The following is a 25,109-nucleotide window of genomic DNA, read 5'->3' on the forward strand; positions in this document are numbered from 1 at the left end:
GAGAGACAAACTCTGTTCTTTCGAAAAAATACACTACTATTCAATTGGTGGACTAGTACAAACTTCCCGCCCTTCATTACTGTATTACTTACATAACAAATCCAATAAGCAGAGCCTATCTATCGGATTTATTATTGATTGGTCTCCTCTGTAATATCCATGAAATACTTGATGCTGGTAGGGAACAAACACCAATTAGTAACCAAGTGTGTCCCTATTCTATGTAAATGAAATAAACTAAGCGAGAGATGTGATCGTATTTCACGCAGCAATTTATTTTTGCATGCCAAGATAACTGTAAGAATTGAATAATGCCGTTAGATAACAAATCCTTCTCTTTTACAAAAACCGCCTCTGTGCTCTCGTGGAAGCATGTTCGCCTAGAGTGCGGGTGGTCGTGTGTTCGAACCCCGGCATGGTCCAACCAAAAATCTTTAAATTGTTATTTCCTGCTATTCCCCTCATCACTACAGGGAGATAACTCTGTAAAAATCAGCTGAACGTTTCAATCACGTTCTATTGTGAAGGAAATATCAAGCTTCTCAATGATCAAAATTAGTGAATAGTGTTTGTCAAACTGCTATACATGTATATCCAATGAATTTTTTCCGATAAAGTGTGTGGTTCAAGTTTTTTGAATTTTTTATATTTTTGTCAAAGGATCAAAGTTAATATTTTGTCAAAATTTTATGAAAATTAAAAGAGCGAAATTAATTTTAGTCAAGGTGTTTGGTACCACATTAAGAAGCAAGGGAGACTAGTCGGCTCGGAGTAAGAATAATGTGCTCGGTTTGGGTGCAATAACGTACATGTTACGGGTTTGGTACACATTTAATACTACTAGTAGTTAGTTATTGTTGCTTATCCAAAGACTGGCTATTTCACTTTATGTATTTAATTCAATTCAAACTAAATAAGTTTGTTACATATGCAAACACAAAATCCATTTTAGAGCCTCCGCATGGGGTTTTTGATTATGTGATTACTTGGCCGTATTTATAGTGATTATTTGATAACCAGACCAAATATTTCATGATTATTTGATTATTTGATAATCTAGGACTGTATTTTTGATTATTTGATTATCTTGTTTAAAAAGATAGTTAATGATCATGTGATTATATTGGCAAAACATTTGTGATTATGTGATTCTTGGACACCCCCATGAGGGGCCTCATTTCAAGACAAACAGTAAATACATCAATTAAATACCAAGCAAATGAATCAAGAGGTCCTATCATTATTTCTAATGATTTTTTTTACAAAGGGACTTGTTATTTTTTTTTTTACTTTAAATATTGTTGACGGGATCAAACTATAAATTAACGTAATTCATTCATCTTCTGAAAGATTAATAAAAATCAGGTTATAATTCGAATTTTGTTAAAATACATATCTCATAATTCACAGTCAACCAATTTGCAATTACATTGAACACGAAAATCATACAAAAAACATAGTTGTGTTAATATTAGATGTTTTATTGTGCAGTGTATATCTTTAAATAATTTTAAAATAGGAACGAATCAAAAAAAAATCGAAAAATCGAAAAACTTGAAAACATAACAACACTTTATAAGGGCAAAAACTCAATTTAAAACAAAAATTCTTAAGAAACTTTTTTTTTTTTTTTTTTGAAAATGCTTAGTTTAACATACCAGTCCTATTTCTGTTTTATAATTCTCTGGTATTTTTGGAGTATCAGGAATCATTTTACTCGCAGATTCCGGAATAGAATCTCCGGATTGTGATTCAGCCGACATTTTTTCACATTCATTATCCGCAATTCCATTATGTTCATGATTTTGTTTAACTTGTTGAAGAGGTCTTTTCATACCTCTAACTATAGAGAGTCTACGAGGATCTTTTGACGAAATCAAGCTTGATTGTGACGTGTTTCTCTTAAAACTGTGCACTGAACTTGCATATGAGAACCTCCTGTCTATTTCATTATTGGAATATGAATACATTTTTAGCACGCCGTAGTTTAAAAGAAATTTAAAATATCCATTCGGAATTCAAGCAATAAGAATAATGTCCATACATTTCATAACCGCGTAACTTTAAGTATTGTGAGCTATGCTTTTTTTTCCCTCCTGATTGAACTGTTATTTTCTTTTCAGTATATGCAAATAATCCTACCCGTGTTTCTTTACAGAACGCCTTCTAATGTTGGTATCATTAATTTTTGATTACAGAGAACGCCAAAGTTAATTAAGAAACAAATGGACAAATCTCCATGGAAATGTCCCGAAATTCAAATAATATCAGGCAAAAGGTAAAAACACTGCCGTCTTGGGAAATTCGAAAGTGTTGATATACTAATAAAATGTAGTTTATATTCTTTCATTGAATAATAGTTAGACAATACGAGAGTTATTATTTACAAATCATGATAAACATGGTACAATAAATACCATTCTAGTTCGTAAGGTCAATTAGTGCCTTGAGGTAAACAGTCAATGTTATCCATAAAAAAGTATTGATTTCCTTGCTATCAAAACTAAATCTTAATTTCATTTTAAAACGTGTTTAAGAGTTAAATTTCGCAACTATTGAATAACATACAACTAATAAGTGCCGAATTACATTGTGTTATGACGATATCACGTGAATAAGAATAAAAACACTGAATAAATTAGTGGATTTTTCTTCATCGATCAGAATTGCTCAAAATCAAAGTATCAAAACCAATTGTCCTAAAATAAAAAAGAATGGCCATTTCTTAATTTTGAAAGGTTAATTTTGATTGACGAAGTGAATGGACAATGTGTTCTATCTCACAAAGCTTGCTGTATAGCACTCGAGGGTTCCCCGTATAAATTCATGTGCGAAAAGAGAAATCAGATAGCAGCAATAGGGATGACAAAAATCAAGGGCAATAATCATATGTTCGGGCAATGATTCGTACAAGGGAAATGTATATCATATGTCACGTGACTCGCAGCTGAATGTATATAATTATGTTCTGTATATCTTTCCTTTCATGGATTTTGGTGTAAATGATAACATTTACTGACACACTATCAGCATAGGTTGGTGAGAGAATTTGCCAACCCTATGACAATAAAAGGAAATGTGGTATGATTGCCAATGAGATAACTATCCAACATAGCCAAAATGAAGCAAATAAAAGCATTTATATATAGGCTAACATACAGTGTTCAACAATGAGCAAAATTTATACAGTTTAGTCAGTTATAAAAGGTCCCGACATGACCAAATGTGAAACAATTAAAAAAAACCAATGACAAATCAATAAACGAACAGCAACCAACGGCAACCATTGGCTTACATGCTACTGACTTGGGTAAAGGCACATATAAAGTGGTGATTTAAACATGTTTATGAGCACAGCTACTCAACATAGTCAGGCCGCAATAGGATTAACAACCACAAATATGAAAATAATGAAATGAGGCCGAGGTACACGTCAAAGCGACAGCAACAAAAACATATTCAAAAGACTTCTAGAAGGCAACTTACAGTTTTTTAAAAAAGCAAATATTTACAGTATACTAAATGATAAATCGATCCGAGTCTATAAAAGTTGTGAATTTTAGCATATAGTTTCCCTTCCCACAAAATTAATTCAAATAAACAAAACGAAGAAGATCTTTTGATAAATTTTATATAATTATTTCCCTATACTCTTATCTTTAATCGTTAAAAGTTTGGAAGCGTATAATTTACAAAGTTTCCCGTTTTTAAATATATTTAAGTTTATTAAATAAGCAGATACTAGTATTATAATAATTTTTTGTCGAACCAAAACTATGTTAAACTCTATAAAGGATGTTAATTATGACATTTTTTAAAACTTACATGTTAAAATAATATTATAAGTTGTCCCCCTTTGAATGAAGATACTATGTGCAAATCAAGATGAGAATAAAAACCAACCTTTCGTGTACGCTTTAAAATGTCCCTCTCGTCCTCATATCTATCGGATTTTAGCCATGCTTCGGACATTCTTGTAGTCCAGTTTCGGTGTGTCCCTTCAGACATCAAATCATATTTCCTTCTTTGAGAGAAAAACACATTGTCAATTGGTATTTGTTTTTGGTTGTAATTAATTTCAATATCTTCAACGCGATCATACAAATTCCAATGATTGTTTTGTATATTGTTATTAATTTCATTACTCGCAAAATCAATACTATTGGGCCGATGATATGAATATCGATTTCCCGTAGAAAATTTAGACACCGGAAATTCTGAGAAGGAACTATTCAGCTGTGTACTACTGATAGTCGGGGATCGTGTCAAAGTATGTCTCCTTTCTAGTATCAACAAATTTGTTTGTGTGCTTTTTGACATCTTGCTGTGTCTGAATGTAGAGGGTCTTCTAAATGTCGGTGGTACTCTCAATTCTCTTGGAGTTTTATTACTTTGACGAACGATTCGTGGCAGTGGACGCTTTATCTTGTTACGTGATATTGACGGACCTCTAGATATCTGCGGACGAGACTGTGTTCTGATCCAAGAGTTGTCACTTGTCATTGGCGAAGATTTTACATTGTATGTCATCTGCAATTTTGGTGTAGTATTGGTATTATCTGTAAGTAAAATTTTGCGCTGATCTGCGGACGAAAAATTTTGAAACTGTTTTAATCCGAGATATTTTTCATTCAGTGCCTGTAAAATTCGTTTTTTATATACAGCCGGTGTTGTAGGGTCTTGAAGAATGTCAGTTAAAAGCTCTTCATTCGACACTTTTCTGCTGGCCTTGGATTCAGTGTTCTGTTTTGAAATTGCTTTGTCAATTGCCCTCTCTAAATTTGTTAGAGACAACTTTGACGTTCCTTCCTTATATTTAGTTTTGTCATCCCCGGTTTTCTTACTCCCTTTAACATTTATTCCACTGTTGGTAAGATTATTCTTCATCTTTGTATTTTTCTTAGTCTGTAGATCAGAAGATTTATCTATCTTGTTCAGCTCAATCGGCGAGTCATCGTTTTCTATGTTTGTTTTTGTGTTGGAACTATTTTTCTGTTCATGACTGTTCCTGATCTTCACTTTATCTTGTTTAGAACCATCTTCTTTGTCGTCGCCTTTGCTATCACGTTTACTTGGATTAACTTTATGATTTGTATTTAATTGGTTTATTCTATCATGCACCTCGTCATCATGGCCCTTTTCAATAGAGTGTACAACCTCTTTTTCATCTAATGTTTGACCTTTACTGCGCGGCAATTTAATGACGCCAATTCTACGTTCTGCTGATCTGCGTTTATCTCCACCTCCCTTTAATACCCTTACTAAGTATTCTCCACAATGTAAAACTTGGTATTCATTTGGTTGATATTTATCCACGAACTTAACAGGTTTTTTCCTTCCTTCCTTGCGTTTCGAACTGTCTTTAGCATTTTTCATCTGACTGGCTGTCGCACTTTCGGTTTCGAATTCTTTGTCTTTAGAATTGGATTGTAGAGTGTCATTGTCAGTGATAGTTTCTACATCTGTTGTAACAGTATTTTTATTGTCTGTTTTTATTTTGCTATGAACGCTGTTATTTTTCATTTTACCACTACGTTGGTTAACGTTTCTATCATTTCTTTGACCTCCAACACTATAAGGATTGACTTTACGGCTGTCTCCTTGAAAATTCACATCCTTTTCGCATTCAAATCCATTTTTATGATTTTTTTTTCAAAACTTATCGACCATTCTTAGTTATAATTTTTAATGAATGACAACCTCAGAGGTAAGGGTAGAGTTTTATAGATATTTTAAAAACTATTTACTAGGTATTTGTTGAACACACATGAAGCTTCCGGTTTTGGTCTTGAGATGAATTATTCACATTTCTATTATAAGACATTCAATATATGTGAAAACAATCTTAAAAGGACAGGAAGTTCCGAATTAAGTCCAATAACCTTATCATAACAATGGTATTTATTATTATTTTGATAACCTTAATGATGCAACTGGCACACAAAACGTCGCGTACTCTTAAGGGGTTTAAACTAGTACCATGCTACCGTTGAGAAAATAAATATCCAGCAAACAATACTATTGTAGACCTATTATATGTTTGAAGAGAAATATATACATTCGTACATTGTATGAGCAATTATTGAACTAAATGTGAATTTTTATGCATACAATTTGGAACATAGATTTATTTTATAGCAATTCTCTAATCAAAATTATGTAAAGTTTGTGGAATGAGGGGTCATGAAGGAGGTTCCTTACTGTAAATGTTGACGAGGCTATACTTCATTTTTTATTGCAATATATATAATATTGGTATTTTTTTTTCCAATGAACAAAAATCAAATTTATTGCGATCAATAAAAATTAATCATAGTATCGCTAGTATTCTCTAAACAAAACAAGTCGGAATATAATTAGATAAAGTGAGACATGAGTAAAAGACTTGCTTGACAACAAAACAACATAAACATTTTTGAAAACAAATGTATTTATTTTTTTAAAGTGGACTATGGAGAAAAATTATTTTGTTGTTTCAGCGACCTTGTCTATATAATGACGGATAGTTTTTATATGAGGTTAAAGCCGAAGTACTTGGATAGAACCACCAAACTTCAGCATGAAAACGAGAAACCCTTGTCAATTAAGATCGTAACGAAACATACCTCGCCACGAGCGTCTATTATATAGTCAAATTATTTAGCAACTTGCAATTTGCTAGCCAAAGCCATGGTTTCACTGTGCACGTACGAGATAAATAAAATAAAACAAAACAAAAACAGTGTTCAGTGAAAACTACAGAAGACAACAACAAAAAAGATTTAAAAAGAATGCTGTATATTTATTTTTATTTATTGATAATTATGACCAAAAGCGGACATGTGCATGGTATATGTCAATGAGTGCGAAAATCCTCATTCAAATACTATCTATAATCCAACGCTTTAAAATGCTATTTTACAGTATATATTTTTTTCATTGATACAATATTACAATGACCACTTTTCTACAAACTCATACATCTGCACTGGTCAGTGTTAAGTTCTGGCCAAAATGTACGGCGTCCTTTAAATATATCATATATAATTTTACATTCATTGATCATAGGTTATGTTGTACTTTTAAGATGTTACAATATGATTATATAAGTCTTTTTATACACGTGTACCCGAAATGATTATCTTGAACTAACTTATTGTAATTTGTTCCGATCAAATATTTGACATAAGTTTTGAAAACAGACAAGAAATATTACATAAAGACAAACATTTCAAGGTTAAAATCTGTCACATTCGTTTCACAATTCCCCAAAAAAGGAAAAGAGAGAACGAGAGAGGGGTAAAAAAAGATCAATTCTAGAACTGCACATCACAAAAACAGATATCATATGTGTTAAATGGGAACTAAAGACGACTAGTTAGATATCAAGATGATTGCGATTTAATATATTATAAGATAGTGACATCATAATTATTTATTTGATTTAATGGAATCCACAGCATAGGTGATTCTAGAAGAAGCGAAATTAATCCTTTATAGTATGGCTAAATATTGACGTCCGGACGAAAATTAAAGATAAAAACTATTTATACTTATTACAACTTAGATTTTGAAGAAAAACGACTTCCAAGCAATCGATCGTCCGATATAATCCTAATGCACACTTTTTTTTTAAAGCAGAGTAGGGTAAAAACTTCGATTTTGCAAATCTTGTGATCTTTACGATAATAAAGCAAAGTGCAGACAGTCATATCCATATTATAAGGTTCAAATAATTTAGAATGACGTGTAAAATTCTAATTTTTGAATTGAAACATGCAAGTTGTCCAGTTATAATTTATTCAATCAAACTATACAGAATATTATAACCGTTCACTCAGATAACTTCATATCTTTTTTTCTTTTTCAACAATATTACAGACTATGCAAACAACCTTTGGAAATGTCAAGTAAATCACTTAAACATTGATTGCCTTTGTGTTGGTACAAAAAGGGCGGCGTGTTACACGTACACAAATAATATTTACACATTCTAAATACGTCTACTCCATCTAAACCAAACAATACCACATACCTCAATATGCAAATCGGAATCGGTCATATATTGAGACACTTCGGATTTCTGAAGTAAAACGAATCTCGTTTGAAAAATAAAGATATCATAAATGGTTTTGAATACAGTGATTGACTGATTGATTGATGCTTAACAGCCAAGACAAATATTACATACATATTCATGATTATAACATGCAAATATGAATTATAACATCTTAGTATCATCCCCCATCGGGAATCGATGTCACTATTTCCGGCCCTTATTCGAATACGCTCCAAAGATGCCACCTTTACTTTAAGAAAGACATGCTTATATCACTGTCTTTTGCAAGATCTAAGATTGACTTTTTTCTAATAAGTTCCTCTGAATCATAGTTAACTAACCGATGATTTATCATTATACATTGATTTGTGAATGTAATCTTTATTTTGATTAACATGATTGTTCTATGATTGACGCCAAGTGGCAAATTGTACATGATTATTCTATGATTGACGCCAAGTGGCAATTTGTACATGATTGTTCTATGATTGACGCCAAGTGGCAAATTGTACATGATTGTTCTATGATTGACGCCAAGTGGCAAATTGTACATGATTGTTCTATGATTGACGCCAAGTGGCAATTTGTACTAGATTGTTCTATGATTGACGCCAAGTGGCAAATTGTACATGATTGTTCTATGATTGACGCCAAGCGGCAAATTGTACATGCATATTTTGAACGATCTCTAGTTTGTGATGATTTTCTTATTTGTACCTATCAACATTGGTTCCACATATGGAGCAGGATCTCAGTTGAGGTTCCAGGGGGTGGGGGTGGTTCCGGGGGTTGGAACTCCTCTTTTTTGACGATCAATGCTTTTGAATGGTGGCATATGGTTGGAACCCCCCTTTTAAAAATGGCTGGATCCGCCTCTGTATTTGACTACACTTCTGAAGCTCCTGAATGGGGTTAGTGTTGCTCTAGTTTTCTATGTAGTGTGTTGTAGTTTCCCTTTATATCTTCTGTATCTCCCTTTTTTAAGTATGTAATATGTTGTCAATCTAGATAATAAAAGTATATGGGACTCTAGTTGTGACATTCTGAAAACTGCAGGTTCACCCTTTTTTATCCAAATAAATGATTGATTGATGTGTGTTTAACGCCACTTTCAGCACGGTTGGCTATATCGTTGAGGTCAGATTTTATTGGTGGAGGAAGCCAGCGCACCCGGAGGGATCGACCTCCGACCTACGAACAAATAACTGATACTACATATAAGCAAATATCTGTACAAAAGAAAATGTATGTGCTGCTGCTCTGTTGTTGGGCAACAATCATTCCGTTACTACGGACTGGGACGTGAAATAAAAACAGTTTTGCGCCAAAATAACGGCGAACCTGATTACATTTTTTTGCCTAAGATAAAAGTTCACACTTGCCAAACTCTGTACATTGATCGTTTCCGTTCCGGAACTATTTCCCTTTTACTCCATCAATTAGTGTAGAGTAGTATGCGGATCGAAGATGGAACTGCCGGGGAGTTTGCACATTTGCCAGAAATATCTAGATCTTATTCAACAAAACAAAGCGGAAAATACCCTTTTGTGTCGCAGTCGTAATAACAGATCGTTGTCTTGCCTATATATAACATTTCAGTCAGTACCGATGATGCCCCATGTCAGGTGTTGATATAAAAACTGGGAAACCAGGAATAATTGGGATATATCAGGATGAATTTAAATCAAAATAAAATAGCGAGAGAAGTAAAAATTCGTCATATTAGAATCAAAACGATACTTAGCAATCTCCAGCCAACTCAGTGATTGTGCATACAATTATAAACATTAAACTGAGAAAACAATATAACGCCAATGAGAATGTTGCCATTTCATTTCATTTCACAAGTGAGAGGTTTAGCTAGCTATAAAACCAAATTTAATCCCCCATTTTCTACAGGAAATGCCTGTACCAAGTCAGGAATATGACAGTTGTTTTCCACTCGCTAGATGTGTTTGAGCTTTTGATTTTGCCATTTTATAAAGGACTTTCCGTTTTGAATTTCCCTTTGAGTTCGGTATTTTTTTTTTTTTTTTACTTTTTGTATATCACATTGCAGTATTGGCCAACAACAGTTTACCTACTCGTTTCACACTCCGTTCATTGTGATAGATTAATTGATTAATTGTTGGTTGCTTAACGTCCAATGGCAAATATTTCATGCATGTGGAGGACGAGAACAAATTAACAATAAATACAATAGGTTGATAGAGAAGTTTCTCTCCATACGTGAACAACCAAATGAGAAACATAGTATATACACATGAAATTGAGAACAAATAATAATTCTATATTTCGAGGACTTTTTGATTTGAAGAATATTGCACTGTATATCTAGAGGCGAAAGAAACCAAGGGATATTCAAACTCATAAATCGAAAAAAAACTGACAATGCCATTTCAAAATTCAAAAACGACGAAAACACAAACAACAGTACACAAAACACAACATAAAAACTGAAGCCTGAGCAACACGAACCCCAATAATAAACGGGGATAATCTCAAGTGCTCCGGAAGGGAAGAAGTGTTCCATGATCAGTGCAATTTTGTGTTAACATAGTGAAAGAAACTTACCTTTTCATTTGAGTGCAGCGAAATATTTGACTGATATTCACTTGGCTGTATAAATCTTGGAAGCTCCAGATTAACATTTTCTGGGGGTTCTGGTGAAACCGTAGTCTTAACTAGAACATATTTATCCTCGTCACTGGAAGATGAAATATCTTTTGTTTGAATAAATTTCGCCTCCGTTCGGCTTTTCTCGGTTTTTTTGCTATGTTTTTTACGTCGAGGTTTTGGCTTGTCAATTTTGATTTCGTCATCACTAGAATACTGATCACTTCGAGATATATTTTCTACTAATTTTTCAGCACGATTTAGAATCGAAATTCTTTTGCTTCTAGCTTCTTCTCTCATTTGTTCATAACTTTTAGCACCATTTCTCACTTCTTCAACTTCCTCGTTTTTAATAAAAGTTGTTTCTTGAAGTTCGTTTTCGTGTGTGTTTTCTTGCACCTGATACATATTGAAAAATTTTGGCGAGAAGTGAATTTCTCCATTTTTGGCACTAGGCGGGTACACATAAGGTTGCATTGGAACACCTCGCAATGGGAAACTTTTATTTGACACTGGCGATAATGAATTTTTATATACATGCTTTGGTTCTTCTGCGGTTCTATTCCGCGGTCTATAAAATTCCTCTTTATTCTCTTTATTGTTCAAAGCATAATTGTTCCGCTGTTTTGTATTAATCAATTCTTCTTTCATAATTTCTTTTCGTCTTTCAGCTCGTTTTGGTCGTGCTTTTCTAGCAAGTTCTATTTGTTTTTCTATATCGAGTTCATCCCCATCCTCACTTCCGGTTTTAACAAGATCCTCTTCGGAACCATGTAGTCGTCTGCTCGATTTCTCTTTGGAAGGTCTCTGTCTTTGTCGTCCTTTTTTGTATCTTTCCGCATATGAGTTAGTATAACGTTTAAGATACACGTTAGGATTCGGCATCACCTGAAATATAGCGCAAACCCATGAATTTTTACATAAGAAATCTTATAAAATCAAAGTCTGCCTGTAAATTGAATGAACATTTCCGTGTACTGAAAAGAAGAGTGAATCTTTATTTCTCCCACATATGACTCGCGTGATCATACAATGCCCTTTCAATGACATATGTATGACGAAAAAGATGCTTCCTTTAATTACTTTATAAATACAGAAAATTGTCCATTTTCAGACATTATCTTTAATTATATCTTTCGATTGATTATCTATCTTGTGTCTTTTTAGTACAGAACCTACGTAATTATGAAAAAACTATCGTCTGCTACGTCTTAAAACAATAAAAAGTCTATATTTATATGAAACTAAGTGCAAAAGGTTTAAAATAGTTCGTAACATTTCTGCAAAACATGTTCAGAACATGCACAACAAGTGTTGGATTGGTCCACTAAAGAAAGAATGTATAATATGATTAGTGAGGTATAAGCAATGCCTATAATTCATTTTTGCTTAAATAATAACCATGTATTCAAATCAGTATATTTTTTTGTGTTTTTATAGTTTGTATTTGTCCAAAGTATGATTGTGTATGCTTATATGACAATGATAGAAATCCACTTGCGGAACATTTCATTTACGATTACGTTGCAAAATACCTAGTACAACTTGCGGCAAAAAGTGAAATTTACTCTTCTAACATAAAATTTTATTTTCTATACAACAGTGAGTTTCCACACACATTATAAGGTCCAGCAGATTACGTTTACAAGAAGTCTGATATTTGTAGCTTTTTTTTTCATTCGCTTATAATTTTTCTGAAAATCATAGCTATTGGAGCAAAAGGACTTCAATATATATAGAAGCTGTTGGGTTTAATTTTTATACTTATTTCTAGTGACTGAATAATGAATTGAATCATTACCTCATACGGTATATAAAAAAAATCGTTGAGTTAGATTGCTGACAAATGAAAAAAAACCATTGTGTATAAAAAAAATAACATAACATCTACACACGCTTAAAACCCATGTCTTATATCTATCTCTAGATTCGCCTTACGTGACAGGGTAACATTACGACTATTGAAGTTATATTTTTTTCTTTAGCGGATGTGGTCGAGTGGTCTAGAGCGCTGGACATAAGGCTAAAGCGATTGGTGCTGTAGCGTATCAAAGGTGTAAGTTCAAATCCCGTTGAGGGACAAACATTTGTCAGCATAAAAATCTAATTCCCACACTGTTGGGTTTGATTTTCAGACTTATATATATATATTTATATAAGTAAGTCTAAACAAGTGACAGCTCTACGACAGATCCATTCATTGGATCACCAGTGAAGGTGATACACGGCTGCAAACACATATTATATGTTCAGTCTAGGTGGTCGAGTGGTCTAGAGCGCTGGACACAGTGCAGGCGGTTTTGTCTCGATATCTAAATAGCATGAGTTCGAATCCCGGTGAGGGAAGAAGAAAAATTTGCTTCCGCAAATTTGCAGATTTAACGTTGTTGTTTATATAATTTATATATACAAGTCTTAATTGAAAACAACGTTCAAACCTATGATTGCGTTTGATAAAAACGGCAATTTGTATACGTGTGCAAAACAAATTTCTTTAAAGGGGTCTAAATACAGCACAAACAAAATTTTTAAAAGACAAAAAAAGTGAAAAAGTATATTTTAACAAAACGCATTTGACTAGCAGGTCGAACAACTGATGTTCATAAACCCTGCTGACTGCCATTGACGATTGCCAAAATAAACGGATCACTAGATTTAACAAAATGGATCTTAACTATTAATTTAATACCAAACAAAAAAACAATAAACTTGCGGAAAAGATGGTATACCGCAAACAAAAGGTGCAAAAATTAGAACACCATATCCGGATTTCGACAATTAATGTCTCTTTAGTGATGTTAGGAATCGAAACGGTATTTGGAAGGCAATATAATTTACCTCAATTTAGGATAGACTCTTGAATTTTGAAGAGTCGTAATAGGATGAACGGATCAAATAAACCCGAAGGCCAATATAATACAAGCCCAAACGGAAAAATATAAACAAGTCTAAATTGAAAACAACGTTCAAACCTATGATTGCGTTGGATAAAAACCGCAATTTTTATACGTGTGCATGCAAAACAAATTTCTTGGTAGAGGGGTCAATATATATATTTTTATAAAGCTTTTATATTTTAGTAGGATAATCTATCTCTCAGACGATCAATACACGAAAGAAGATATTAACAAACATATTCCATTATAAAAATAACACAATTATAGTTTTACAATGAAGCTTGCATTCACTTGGTGTGTTACTTCTATGCCAGCACATAATGATTTCCGAATACAATTTCAAGAGTACAGTATGCTAATGAATTGGTTTCATTTGGTAAGCTTAATAACATTTTAACAATAAACAAAACTAGAAATCGCTAGAACAAAGTTTAACGTGCAATATGATGGTGATTTTATGGTTCCTGTTTTCAGCAAAAATTGATCACAAACAAAGAGAACTGCAAGTTATATCATTTAAATGCGTGAATTTACAGATTCACCGGTGTCTATTAAATATAGAATTATTGGAAAAGTAATCATCAGGTTATTTTAACATTTATTTACTACGGTAATCCGTACGTCATACCAAATTTAATTTGAATCGAACGATTATTTGAGCCATTCGATTGTCATTTTGTGATAATAAAATCCTTTGTTCGCTAAAATTGTGATATTTTATTATCTTCACGTGAAGCTATTGGGGAATTGTAGAACTATGTTAGCTGAATAAGTTACTGATATATATCAAATTTTATAAAAGGAACATAAAATAGAAAACTTTTTAACAAAAAAATGTTCGTGTTTTGTCCTTAGTATCTGATAAGTCAAGCTATTTCTAACTGATTTTACAGATTGTTATACTAGTATAATACATAATACTGTTTCTTCATTTTGTCTATTTAAGTGAAGGGATGAGAGCTCAAAAACATGTCTATCTCCTCACATTCTCCATGAGGGTCTGGATGGGGGCTTATTCATTTCTTTATTCTTTTAATTTTTTATGCAATTTTTCTCTCTTCTTTGATAAAGTTAACCCTTATTTTTTATTCTATTTATTTCAACACCCCATTGTTCTCTAATCCTTTCTTTTTTTTTTCTTTTTTTTTGTGGCATATTTTTCTCTTTTCTTTATAATTTTTGTCCTTTATTCTGCATTTTCACCCATTATTCTCTATTCTATAAACCCCGTCCAGAACCTTCTGTGTATGCCTGTCCATAAGAGACTAGATATAGTCCAGTATTGTTGTTGGTTGCTGACTGTCTTTATTGTTTTCGCTTTTATTTGCTATAAACATTAACTTAAATCAGACTGTTGGCTTTCCCTTTTGAATTGTTTCATATTTTGTTACGTGGTATGTTTATTATCTTACTAAACGGTAAGGGTTTCGAATATCTTACGGTAACTTGTAAATTAACATATTTGCTCTTAAGTTATTTGGTGGATAATCGTCTGATTGGCTCATTGGCCTTTTTATTCAACAATAATTTGTAAAATATCAATTTATTTTTTGTCGCTTACATACGCCATAACTGGGGGTATACTATTAGAGCATACACCATAAGCAAGGGAAATCAGTATTGCAAACATGTGTCTGGAAAATGTAATACTTAGGAACTAAGAACAGCAAACATGTATGCATTCATGAGGGTCTGGATGGGGTTTACAAAATTGAGAATAATGGACAAAATATGCAGCAATAAAGGACTATAATTTAAAGAACAGAGAAAAATAGGCCAAGAAAATAAAGAATAGAGAATATCGGGGTTCTAAAATATAAAGAATACAGAATAATGAGCAAAATTTATAATGACTAGGTGAAAAATTGCTTAAAAATAAAAAAAATACAGAAATAAAGGACCCCCATCCAGACCCTCATTCATATTCCTTCCGACAAGTTACTTGAGAAAGCTAATAGACATAAGAAGATGTAGCATGAGTGCCAATGAAACAACTCTCCATCCAATCACAATTTGTAAAAGTAAACCATTATAGGTCAAAGTACGGCCTTCAACACGGTGCCTTGGCTCACACCGAACAGCAAGCTACAAAGGGCCCCAAAATGACTAGTGTAAAACCAGTCAAACAGGAAAACCAACGGTATAATCTATATAAAAAACGAGAAACGAGAAACACTTATGAACCACACCAACAAACGACAACCACTCTACATCATGTTCCTGACTTAGGACAGATGCAAACAAATGCGTTTAAAACTAATAGTCATATGTCTTAACTCTCAGGTTTTAAAACTGTTTTTCGTCAACTAAACTTACAGAGCCGGGAAATTTACACAGACAAAGAAATATACCAAGTGGACGTTCAAACATTACCAGATGTTTTGTAATTTTTTTATCTGTAAATCATTTTACGTAAACTTATTAATAGCCAGCACTTCGCTTTGACTGTAGTAAAACAACTAACCAAATTGAATTTTCACTGGTTAGTACAAACATATTTCAACCTTAAACTATCTTGAATGTTTTAAATATGTCCTGTTGGTTTTTTTCTCCCTAAGCTGAATATTTTGGTTTTTAAACTTTTGATCTCGAGATTACGAATGGAAATTATTCCAGAAAAAAGTGTTGAACGGTCAGAACTCATTACCGTTTTTTTCTCCAAAATATGTTAAATGATGGTTATTATCAATTGATTCCTTAAAAGGGTTACTGTCTCGAAAAAACTCGACCATTTGTTTTAAATTTTCTTCATGTGGGTCTTTATCAAACCTGGTCACAATTTTACTACGTGTGTGAAAGCTAGTCTAAGATACTAATTTTGAATATAAATGCTATGCAGGTGGGAGATTCCGGCTATTATAAGCATCTCGTTCGTGAATTTTATTGAGTTGAATGTATGTGGGGTTTTTTAAATCATTATATTGCAAATTGGTATACCTCACCACATTCTTTATGTCCTTGTTCCAAGTCAGGAGCCTGTAGTTCAGTGGCTGTCGTTGGTTCATGTCTGTCATATTTGTTTTTCGATAATTGTTTTTTTTCCTTTTTTTATATAAATTAGGCCGTTAGTTTTCTCAATTGAATTGCTTCATATTTTTTTATGTCGGGGCCTTTTATAGACGATTATACCGTATGGTTTTTTTATCTCATTGTTAAAGGCCGAACGGTTGCCTATAATTGCTACATCCACTTTATTTGAACTTTGGTGGATAGTTGTCTCATTGGCAATCACACCTCATCTCCTTATTTATATTTTAAACATTGATTACTTCCTTCTTTCATTAGTAATCAAATTTTACATCAAGTTTTATACACCCCTGCACCAATTAATGAAACATGTACAATACTGTTTTACTACATGTATAATATTTAATCAATATCCCATGGATCTAATAGAATCCTTTGACAATTATGAGGGTCTGGAAAGGTGCGCTTCATTTCTGTATTATTTAATTTTGTAAGTCATTTTCTCTTTTTTTATATGTTTCGCCGATAATTCTCTATTCTGTATATTTTAGCATGACCCTTTTTTCCGTATTCTTAATTTTTGGGCCCCATATTATTCTCTGTTCTTTATATTTTGGGCCTATTATTCTCTATTCTATATTTTTTGAGACCATTATTCTCTATTCTGTTAACCTTATCCAGTTCCTCAATCATGTAATACTATTTCTATGTTAAATTAATTTTGAATAAATATAAACTTTATTGGGAAAATTAATTAATCTATTGTTTATTTCTATTTAATCGTTTGTCGGTGAAATAAAGGAGATTATGTTCGCTTGATGCTGTGTAAACTTATGTTTCAAATGTCAATTTTGTCTGTGCATATATCGTAGTTTTGAACAGCAAGATCGGAAAATTTAATGAACAAACATTACGTAAATGCATTAATTACACTTTATATGGATTCATTTTTGATCGGTTAAAAGCTAGTGTATGGATAGGTCATTTTGATTGGTTGATAGCTTATGTATGGATAGGTCATTTTGATTGGTTGATTGCTAGTGTATGGATAGATATCTTCTTTTATCATTTGATTTTGTTCATATTTCCCCATTTCCATGGTGTATGCATCAATAAGATATTTTTTTACCCTCTTTGTCGTGTTATTTTCCAATACGAACAAACTGTATAAGCGTGTCCCTTTACAGAGACCACTTGCCATTTGAGCGTGAAAGAATGATGTTGTACTTAGCAATTTCTACATATATTTTGATATAATTATACAGATATTACATGGGTAAATGTTACCTTATGTAAGTCTTGATTGGCAATTTTCACAAATACCCCCTCATGAATACGATTAATTCTGTTCAATAGTAATAATTTATCGTACCCTATTTAAAAGTCTAACACTTTTTACGGTCGCAAAGTTATCACAGAACCTGTCGAACCGAATTCAAGGCCCTCTGAACACAATATTGTCCATATTTTGAGTTAGAGTTGATGATGATAAGTTTATATATCTTTTTTTGAAAGTACTGATTGTTATGATATGGTTGCAAAGACCTGCTTTAATATTTTAAGTAGAAGAAATAGTTTTTTACATGCTTGAGTACTAGTGATAGTTATGTTTTTACAGTACTGAAATATTTGTTGACATGATAAATGTAGTTTTATGTTTTTACAGAACGGAAATGTTTTATAGATATGAAAAATTTGGTTATATGTTTTTACAGTACTGAAATATTTTTTAGACATGATAAATGTAGTTATATGTTTTATAGTACTGAAATATTTGTTGACATTAAAAAATTAGTTATATTTTTTTACAGAATGGAAATGTTTTATAGACATGACAAATGTAGTTATATGTTTTTACAGTACTGAAATATTTTTTAGACATGATAAATGTAGTTATATGTTTTACAGTACTGAAATATTTGTTGACATTAAAAAATTAGTTATATGTTTTTTTTACAGAACGGAAATGTTTTATAGACATGACAAATGTAGTTATATGTTTTACAGTACTGAAATATTTTTAGACATGATAAATGTAGTTATATGTTTTACCATGGAAGTATTATATTGTAAATATAATACTTCCATGGTTTTACAGTACTGAAATATTTTATAGACATGATAAATGTAGTTATATGTTTAACAGTACTGAAATATTTTATAGACATGACAAATGTAGTTATATGTTTTACAGTACTGAAATATTTGTTGACATTAAAAAATTAGTTATATGTTTTTACAGAACGGAAATGTTTTATAGACATGACAAATGTAGTTATATGTTTTACAGTACTGAAATATTTTTAGACATGATAAATGTAGTTATATGTTTTACCATGGAAGTATTATATTGTCAATATAATACTTCCATGGTTTTACAGTACTGAAATATTTTATAGACATGATAAATGTAGTTATATGTTTAGCAGTACTGAAATATTTTATAGACATGACAAATGTAGTTATATGTTTTACAGTACTGAAATATTTTATAGACATGACAAATGTAGTTATATGTTTTACAGTACTGAAATATTTTATAGACATGACAAATGTAGTTATATGTTTTACAGTACTGAAATATTTTATAGACATGACAAATGTAGTTATATGTTTTACAGTACTGAAATATTTTATAGACATGACAAATGTAGTTATATGTTTTACAGTACTGAAATATTTTTTAGACATGACAAATGTAGTTATATGTTTTTACAGAACGGAAATGTTTTATAGACATGATAAATATATAGTTTTAATTTATTGGAATTTCTATAGTCTCTTTAAATTCTTTATAGAGTGGCACTTGTACTTGTATTTTAACTTATGAAATTACTGTTTTATACAATGTATATATGATGATGATGATTGTATAATATGTATCATAAGTGATGAGACTTTTTTAAAATATTGAATCTGAATCTGAATCTGAGATTTTCTATAATTTTGATATAATTTGTCCCAAAAGTAGTACACCACACTGTAAAAATATTATTGCGAAAGCACAAGTGCGATTCTTTTTAAATTTTCATTTATCTCGTCTGCGTGGAACAATAAATAGAAAACCCAAGAGTGGTAAAGTTAAACTTAGTGATCGCATAGTTCCTAACGTTGCAGCGTATTTATGCATCTTTGGTTTTTAAATGAGCTGTCATGAAGAAAGACAATCCAGAAAAACACTTCGAACGTACGAAATATATAAAGACTTTTAATGTTTATTTTATTTCATAAGAGAATAGCAGGTGGCCATAAGGCAAAGAATGTTAGGTTTGTTGCATGGGGAAAATTCTGCACTTGTTCCTCAAAGAATAGCCTTTTTCCTTTGGTGCTTTAAGGATCTTTAAATGTCTTGTCACTCATTCCGGTCTACCCAATTTACAAAAGCTACCTCACTGGGTTTATTGTCATAGTTTTCTCGTTCTAAGTATGCATGACATATTTGAAATCAACCAATTAGTCAATCAATTAATTGTACGTTCAGTAATTATTTTGTAATTATTTTGTGAGCTCTTCATACGTTTCTGTACCAAGTCAAGACTACACTCTAAGGTGTTTTTGTAATCGTTTCACTATTGCTATTGAGTGGAATTATAATACGTTTTTTTATTCATTATCATCATGTTTATATACATATTGATAATAATACATCTAGTTATTTTAAATATTATCATGTGACAATAGAGGATTGTTGTTTACGCTGAAATCGCTTTTATTCCAATAAATACCTGCTTATTATTTTTCAATATCTTTTAAAAAAATTTCTTGTAAAAGACCGTTTAAAAAAAGATTTTTGATTATTCTTTTCAATCAGTTAAAATCAATTTAGATCAATTCAAAGGAATTCAATTTTATTTGTATTCGAATGATGAAGGGCATTTAAATGAACAAATGCGCTATGGAAGAAGTTAAACATTATTATTTTAGCAATCTATTATAACTTCATTTATAAGTGCACTATAAATGAATTGGTTCAAACACGTACACGAGTTGACATTCTATGTATCTTACACTATAGTTATATTGATATTATTAATCCAGCACATTTAGAATCACTCATACGGTGTTAGCAAGTGATGTTTTTTTTAAGACAACCAAGCCATTTTTGAATATATCAGAAGCGGTTAAGGATGTTCGCTACTCTGTTTCAAAATAACAAGCTTTTTAAAAGACTGTTATAAATTGATAGTATATAAATAAAGAAACTAAAATAGCAGAAAAAATGAAGGGTCCGTGTGCTTGTTTTCGAGATATAAGCCATTGAATATTTGGCGGGAAATAATTCTCTCTAGATTTTTCATTCACTTAACATTGACGCCTTTTTCTTTCAAAAACGATGAAAAAAATAACAAGGATTAAATTTTTATAAGATTTTCAAAGATGATATTTCACACTATATGTAATAAAAATATGGAAAGAAAAGTAGGGGTTAGTGGGCAAACATTTTTAATGGTACTACATGGATTAAACCAGAGGATTCCGAACATTTGGCAAACATTCAAAAATTAGAGGAGCAAACATCCTTAAGCTCTTAGCAAAAACGTTCGCAAAGCGCTGAACTACAAAATATCAAGAGGTTCCTATAATAGTCTGTATATTTGTTGTTGATGGTTTGATATTTGATTGTGTCGACCATGGCAGTATTTTGTCGTCAAATATTTTTTTTGTTTCATTATCTTTATTTGGGAACAGAGAAACCAATAATCACTAATCAAAAAGGAAAACAACACGTTAATTTGATTTATTGGTCGTCCCACTGTCTGTATCACTCTGCTCAGTTCTTAATTAAATTGCTTATCGCACCGCGGGTAAATTATCACGTTGTGATTGGTTTAACGCCGTCACGTGGTGACCCCTAATGGATCCGTAGGGGGTTAGTAAATTTCATAGGGGGTTCATGACGTCACGTCTACTGTTAATGGTGACGTCATCTATTAATGTTGTTCTGTTTCATTGTTTATTTTTCTACAAAACGCAGCAGAAAAAGTCCCGCGTGCGATAAATTCGTTATACGGTTCACTACTGACCCCTACGGACCATAGAGGGTGAATAAAATCCATAGGAGATTCGGCCTTCGGCCTCACCCCCTATGGATTTTACTAACCCTCTATGGATCCGTAGGGGGTCAGTAGCGAACCATATAACTTATAATATCACGGCTTTGTGACGTCAAATATGTTGACCCGGCCTTAATAACTTTGACCCGGACATATCAGCGACGTCATAATGTATGAACCGACGTTGATAAGTTTGACCCAACATATCAAGTCTTCTTCCGGTTAGCTGTTGAAACAAAGAAACACTTGTTTCTATTGCTAGTATGCAAAATACGCAAGTACAACCCGATAAATCGATTATCTTGTTGTCAGCATATTTATATTGTAAAATATCAGCTGTTCGACACAATAGGAAGTCTTTTTGAACTCGTTCGCTGCGCTCACTCGACAAAAAGCTTCATATTGTGACTCGCAGTTGATATTTTACAATAGCAATATGCAGACAACCTGATAATCGGTACGTGTTGGAAGCGCTTTTCTGGATTTACCTTTATCTGGAACGTTCAAAGCCGAATATTTGAAAGCCAAGGATGTCTAAGAACCGAAACAGTCCAAGCGTACTTTTTCTAAGCCAGAAGTCAAAATAAATAGCTCACAGGTGTTATGACATTGAAGTTTCTTCATAATGGAAGTGGTTTTTCTGTTAGGCGGATCAAAAAGACGATTTCAAGAGGGATTTTGTCTTAATTTTTCTAATGATAGAATATTGAGACTTCAAGTATGCCAGACTCTTCAAACGTACTTGCTTAGCAGAGGAGCAAATACAAACTCAAAAGCTTTCTAAAGGTTCCTACATTAGCACGTCAGACACTGTTATACTTTTATCGAAGATTTGCTTCTTTATTTTTCTGAATCATTTGTTGACTAAACTTCTTAATGACTCAGCTAAACATTTCGATAAATGGACTAACATTGTATTAAGTCTTGTTAAGATTCAAGCGATGTAAGAGGGTAGGAATGCCCTTTACCGTCAGGCGTTAAACCGTCATTTTCGGCTACCGTTAGCGTCAAAATGGTTAAAATTTTAATTGTGATTCGTCAAAATATCTTTATCCAGATTCGTCAGAGGTCTCAATTTTTTGGAAAAAATTGAACGTGATTCGTCATTAAGAAAATGTACATTTTATCGAAGGTACCCCATTACGACCCTCATGTAAAGCCTAGTATAGTGTACAGAAAACAGTCCAATTAGTCCATTATTGACATCTAGATTTAATTTTTTTTCTTGTCGTTTTGGTTGCTTTATTTTTTATGTATACTGGTATACCCAACATATGCTATATTTTAGACCTGACAACTTTGGCCGTTTATTAAACATATTATAGCTCACACGATAATAGTGCGCAGTAATGCATGTTATTCCAACGGAGCGCGTTATTGTCAGTCTGTGTTCTTACTCTTAAGGGCATACGATACAGTTAGAAGGGAGGAAATGGTGTTGCTAACTTAAAATTAAGAAATAATTCATGGGGGTTTGAATTTATACTGATTTTACCACGGTATGGCCTTTTATACTAAATATTTTACCATAAGCGATAGCGAGGGGTAAAATATCGGCATAAAGGGCAAACCCGTGGTAAAATCAGTATAAATTCAAGCCCCCATGAATTATTTCTATTCTAATAAATACTGCAATTCTTTTGGATCGAAAGGCTCTAGGTGAAGGCAAATATTTACCGTTCCCGTAAATAAACACACTACTAGTATTATATTGAAGTAAAAGAACGGAGCAAACTGAACTAGTAACATGCTTAAACTTTTTTTCTCGCTGTGTTGAAGACCCATTGATGGCCTTGGGCTGTGTTCTGTTCTTCGGTCGGGTTGCTGTCTCTTTGAAACGTTCCCCGTTTCCATTCTCAATTTTAGATATCTTTTCATTTTTTATTATTTATTTATTTATTTTTATCATTATTTAACATCTATTTTTCTTCAGTGTAGACACACTACACCAGACGTATCATATACATTATAGCTACGTTCAAAATTAATGTAGTCGGAGTCGATAACTTTCAACACAAAACTACAGCAGTTTGGAAGAATCAGAGCATATATATATCTTCATACATATATATTGTATCTTATTTGAATTTACAATAAAACAATGAAAACGCTACTTTTATTCCCAATGTCGATTTTTTACTTGCATTTTTACCTTTGAATACGTCTCGTTTGAGTGTTTGTTTTAATTTACTCAGTAATTTGATAGTTTTTATTTAAATTATTAGAAAATTGTTTCCATTAAACGATCTCTTGATATGAAGAGGCATAACCCTTTGGTTGAATACTGTAGTGTAAATCAACAATTCTCCGTTATTAGATATTGGGGGAATATTTAGCAATGTTTTCCATTTGATATTTAAATGATATACAATTTCTTTTGATGATTAAAGTTGAATACCTGTTTAATTGTGGCAATAATGAACTTGATATTGCAATATTTTAAACAATGTTTCAGTTGGATAAGATAAATATTGACGATGCTTCGAATCGAACTTATCAGGTTTGCTCTACTGAAAGAATTTTAGATTGCTAGTTTTTTGTTTTTTTTTTTTCTTCTTCTTCTATCAATATATGTTTTACATTAGATACTTTAGTTTATTTAAACACTTAGATTATGATTCACTGAAAATCAAATAATTAGCCATTTAATATGAATAAAAGAAAAATAATGAGCACTTAAAATTGTCTGAAGTCATGTGATATTGGTACACAGGTCCTGAATAGTTGTGAATAAAGCTTCCCGTCAACATAAATACTACAGCAACCAAACAGCACATATATCTAAAGGTCTTCAACGATGAAAAGGAATAACACCGTCTGATACATGTAACCTCTTTAATGTTCTATGGTGTAGACAAGGCAATTCTATGGTGGTTGAGCTGAACAAAATATAAACACAAAAACAAAAACAAAAACAAACAAAAAACAAAAAACAGGGAAACAGGAAAACAGGAAAACAAAACCTAACTAATATTTTACAGCATCATCGCGTTCGACTTTCCACTACATAAGTTGCTGGTCATATGCAACACGACGGATGATAGTGAAACAGGAATTGCTTAACCTTCTGCAGCACCTGAGTATTCGATTGCGTTTGCACCGCAATCTTAGTTTTCTTTTTTGTAGCCTTTCGTAATTTTTTTCTATTTGGCGACGTAAGACTTTCAAATGCCTTTCTAGTACATGTGTCTACCTATTTTTTTTTATATAAATGAATATGATATAATCAATTTTTGTAACAATAAATCGTAGTTAAACTAATCTTAGTCCAATTGGTATAAACAGTTGGTATTTTACATAAACAATTGGTATTTTACCCGCACTGCAAACATGAAACTAATCTTTAGTTACCCCAATTGGTATAAACAATTGGTATTTTACCCGCACTGCAAACATGAAATTAATTTCATATGTTTGTCCAGTATTTGTATGTCAAAGGTACAAATATTTGTAATCAAAACTGTGCTTGCGATTCATGGCTGATGACTTAAAGGATGATTTTATTTTTTGATGCATTTAATAAACTAAAACACATTC

At 32.1% G+C, this 25,109-nt stretch overlaps 1 protein-coding gene and 1 long non-coding RNA gene across 2 annotated transcripts in view; both read right to left on the reverse strand.

Moving 5' to 3' along the window:
• The window catches only part of LOC127720532 (uncharacterized), a 362,531-nt gene that overhangs the window by 216,224 nt on the left and 121,198 nt on the right, over window positions 1-25,109 (reverse strand). The gene's annotated exons all lie outside the window — the stretch shown is intronic.
• LOC127720520 (echinoderm microtubule-associated protein-like 2) overlaps window positions 1-25,109 on the reverse strand; it is an 80,234-nt gene that overhangs the window by 41,316 nt on the left and 13,809 nt on the right. The window contains exon 2 of the mRNA XM_052227112.1: window positions 10,613-11,542. Within this exon, the coding sequence (XP_052083072.1) occupies window positions 10,613-11,542 (930 nt within the window). The remainder of the gene's footprint in view (window positions 1-10,612; window positions 11,543-25,109) is intronic.

Source organism: Mytilus californianus, unplaced genomic scaffold (assembly GCF_021869535.1).
Source record: "Mytilus californianus isolate M0D057914Y unplaced genomic scaffold, xbMytCali1.0.p SCAF_11, whole genome shotgun sequence".
NCBI lineage: Eukaryota > Metazoa > Mollusca > Bivalvia > Mytilida > Mytilidae > Mytilus > Mytilus californianus.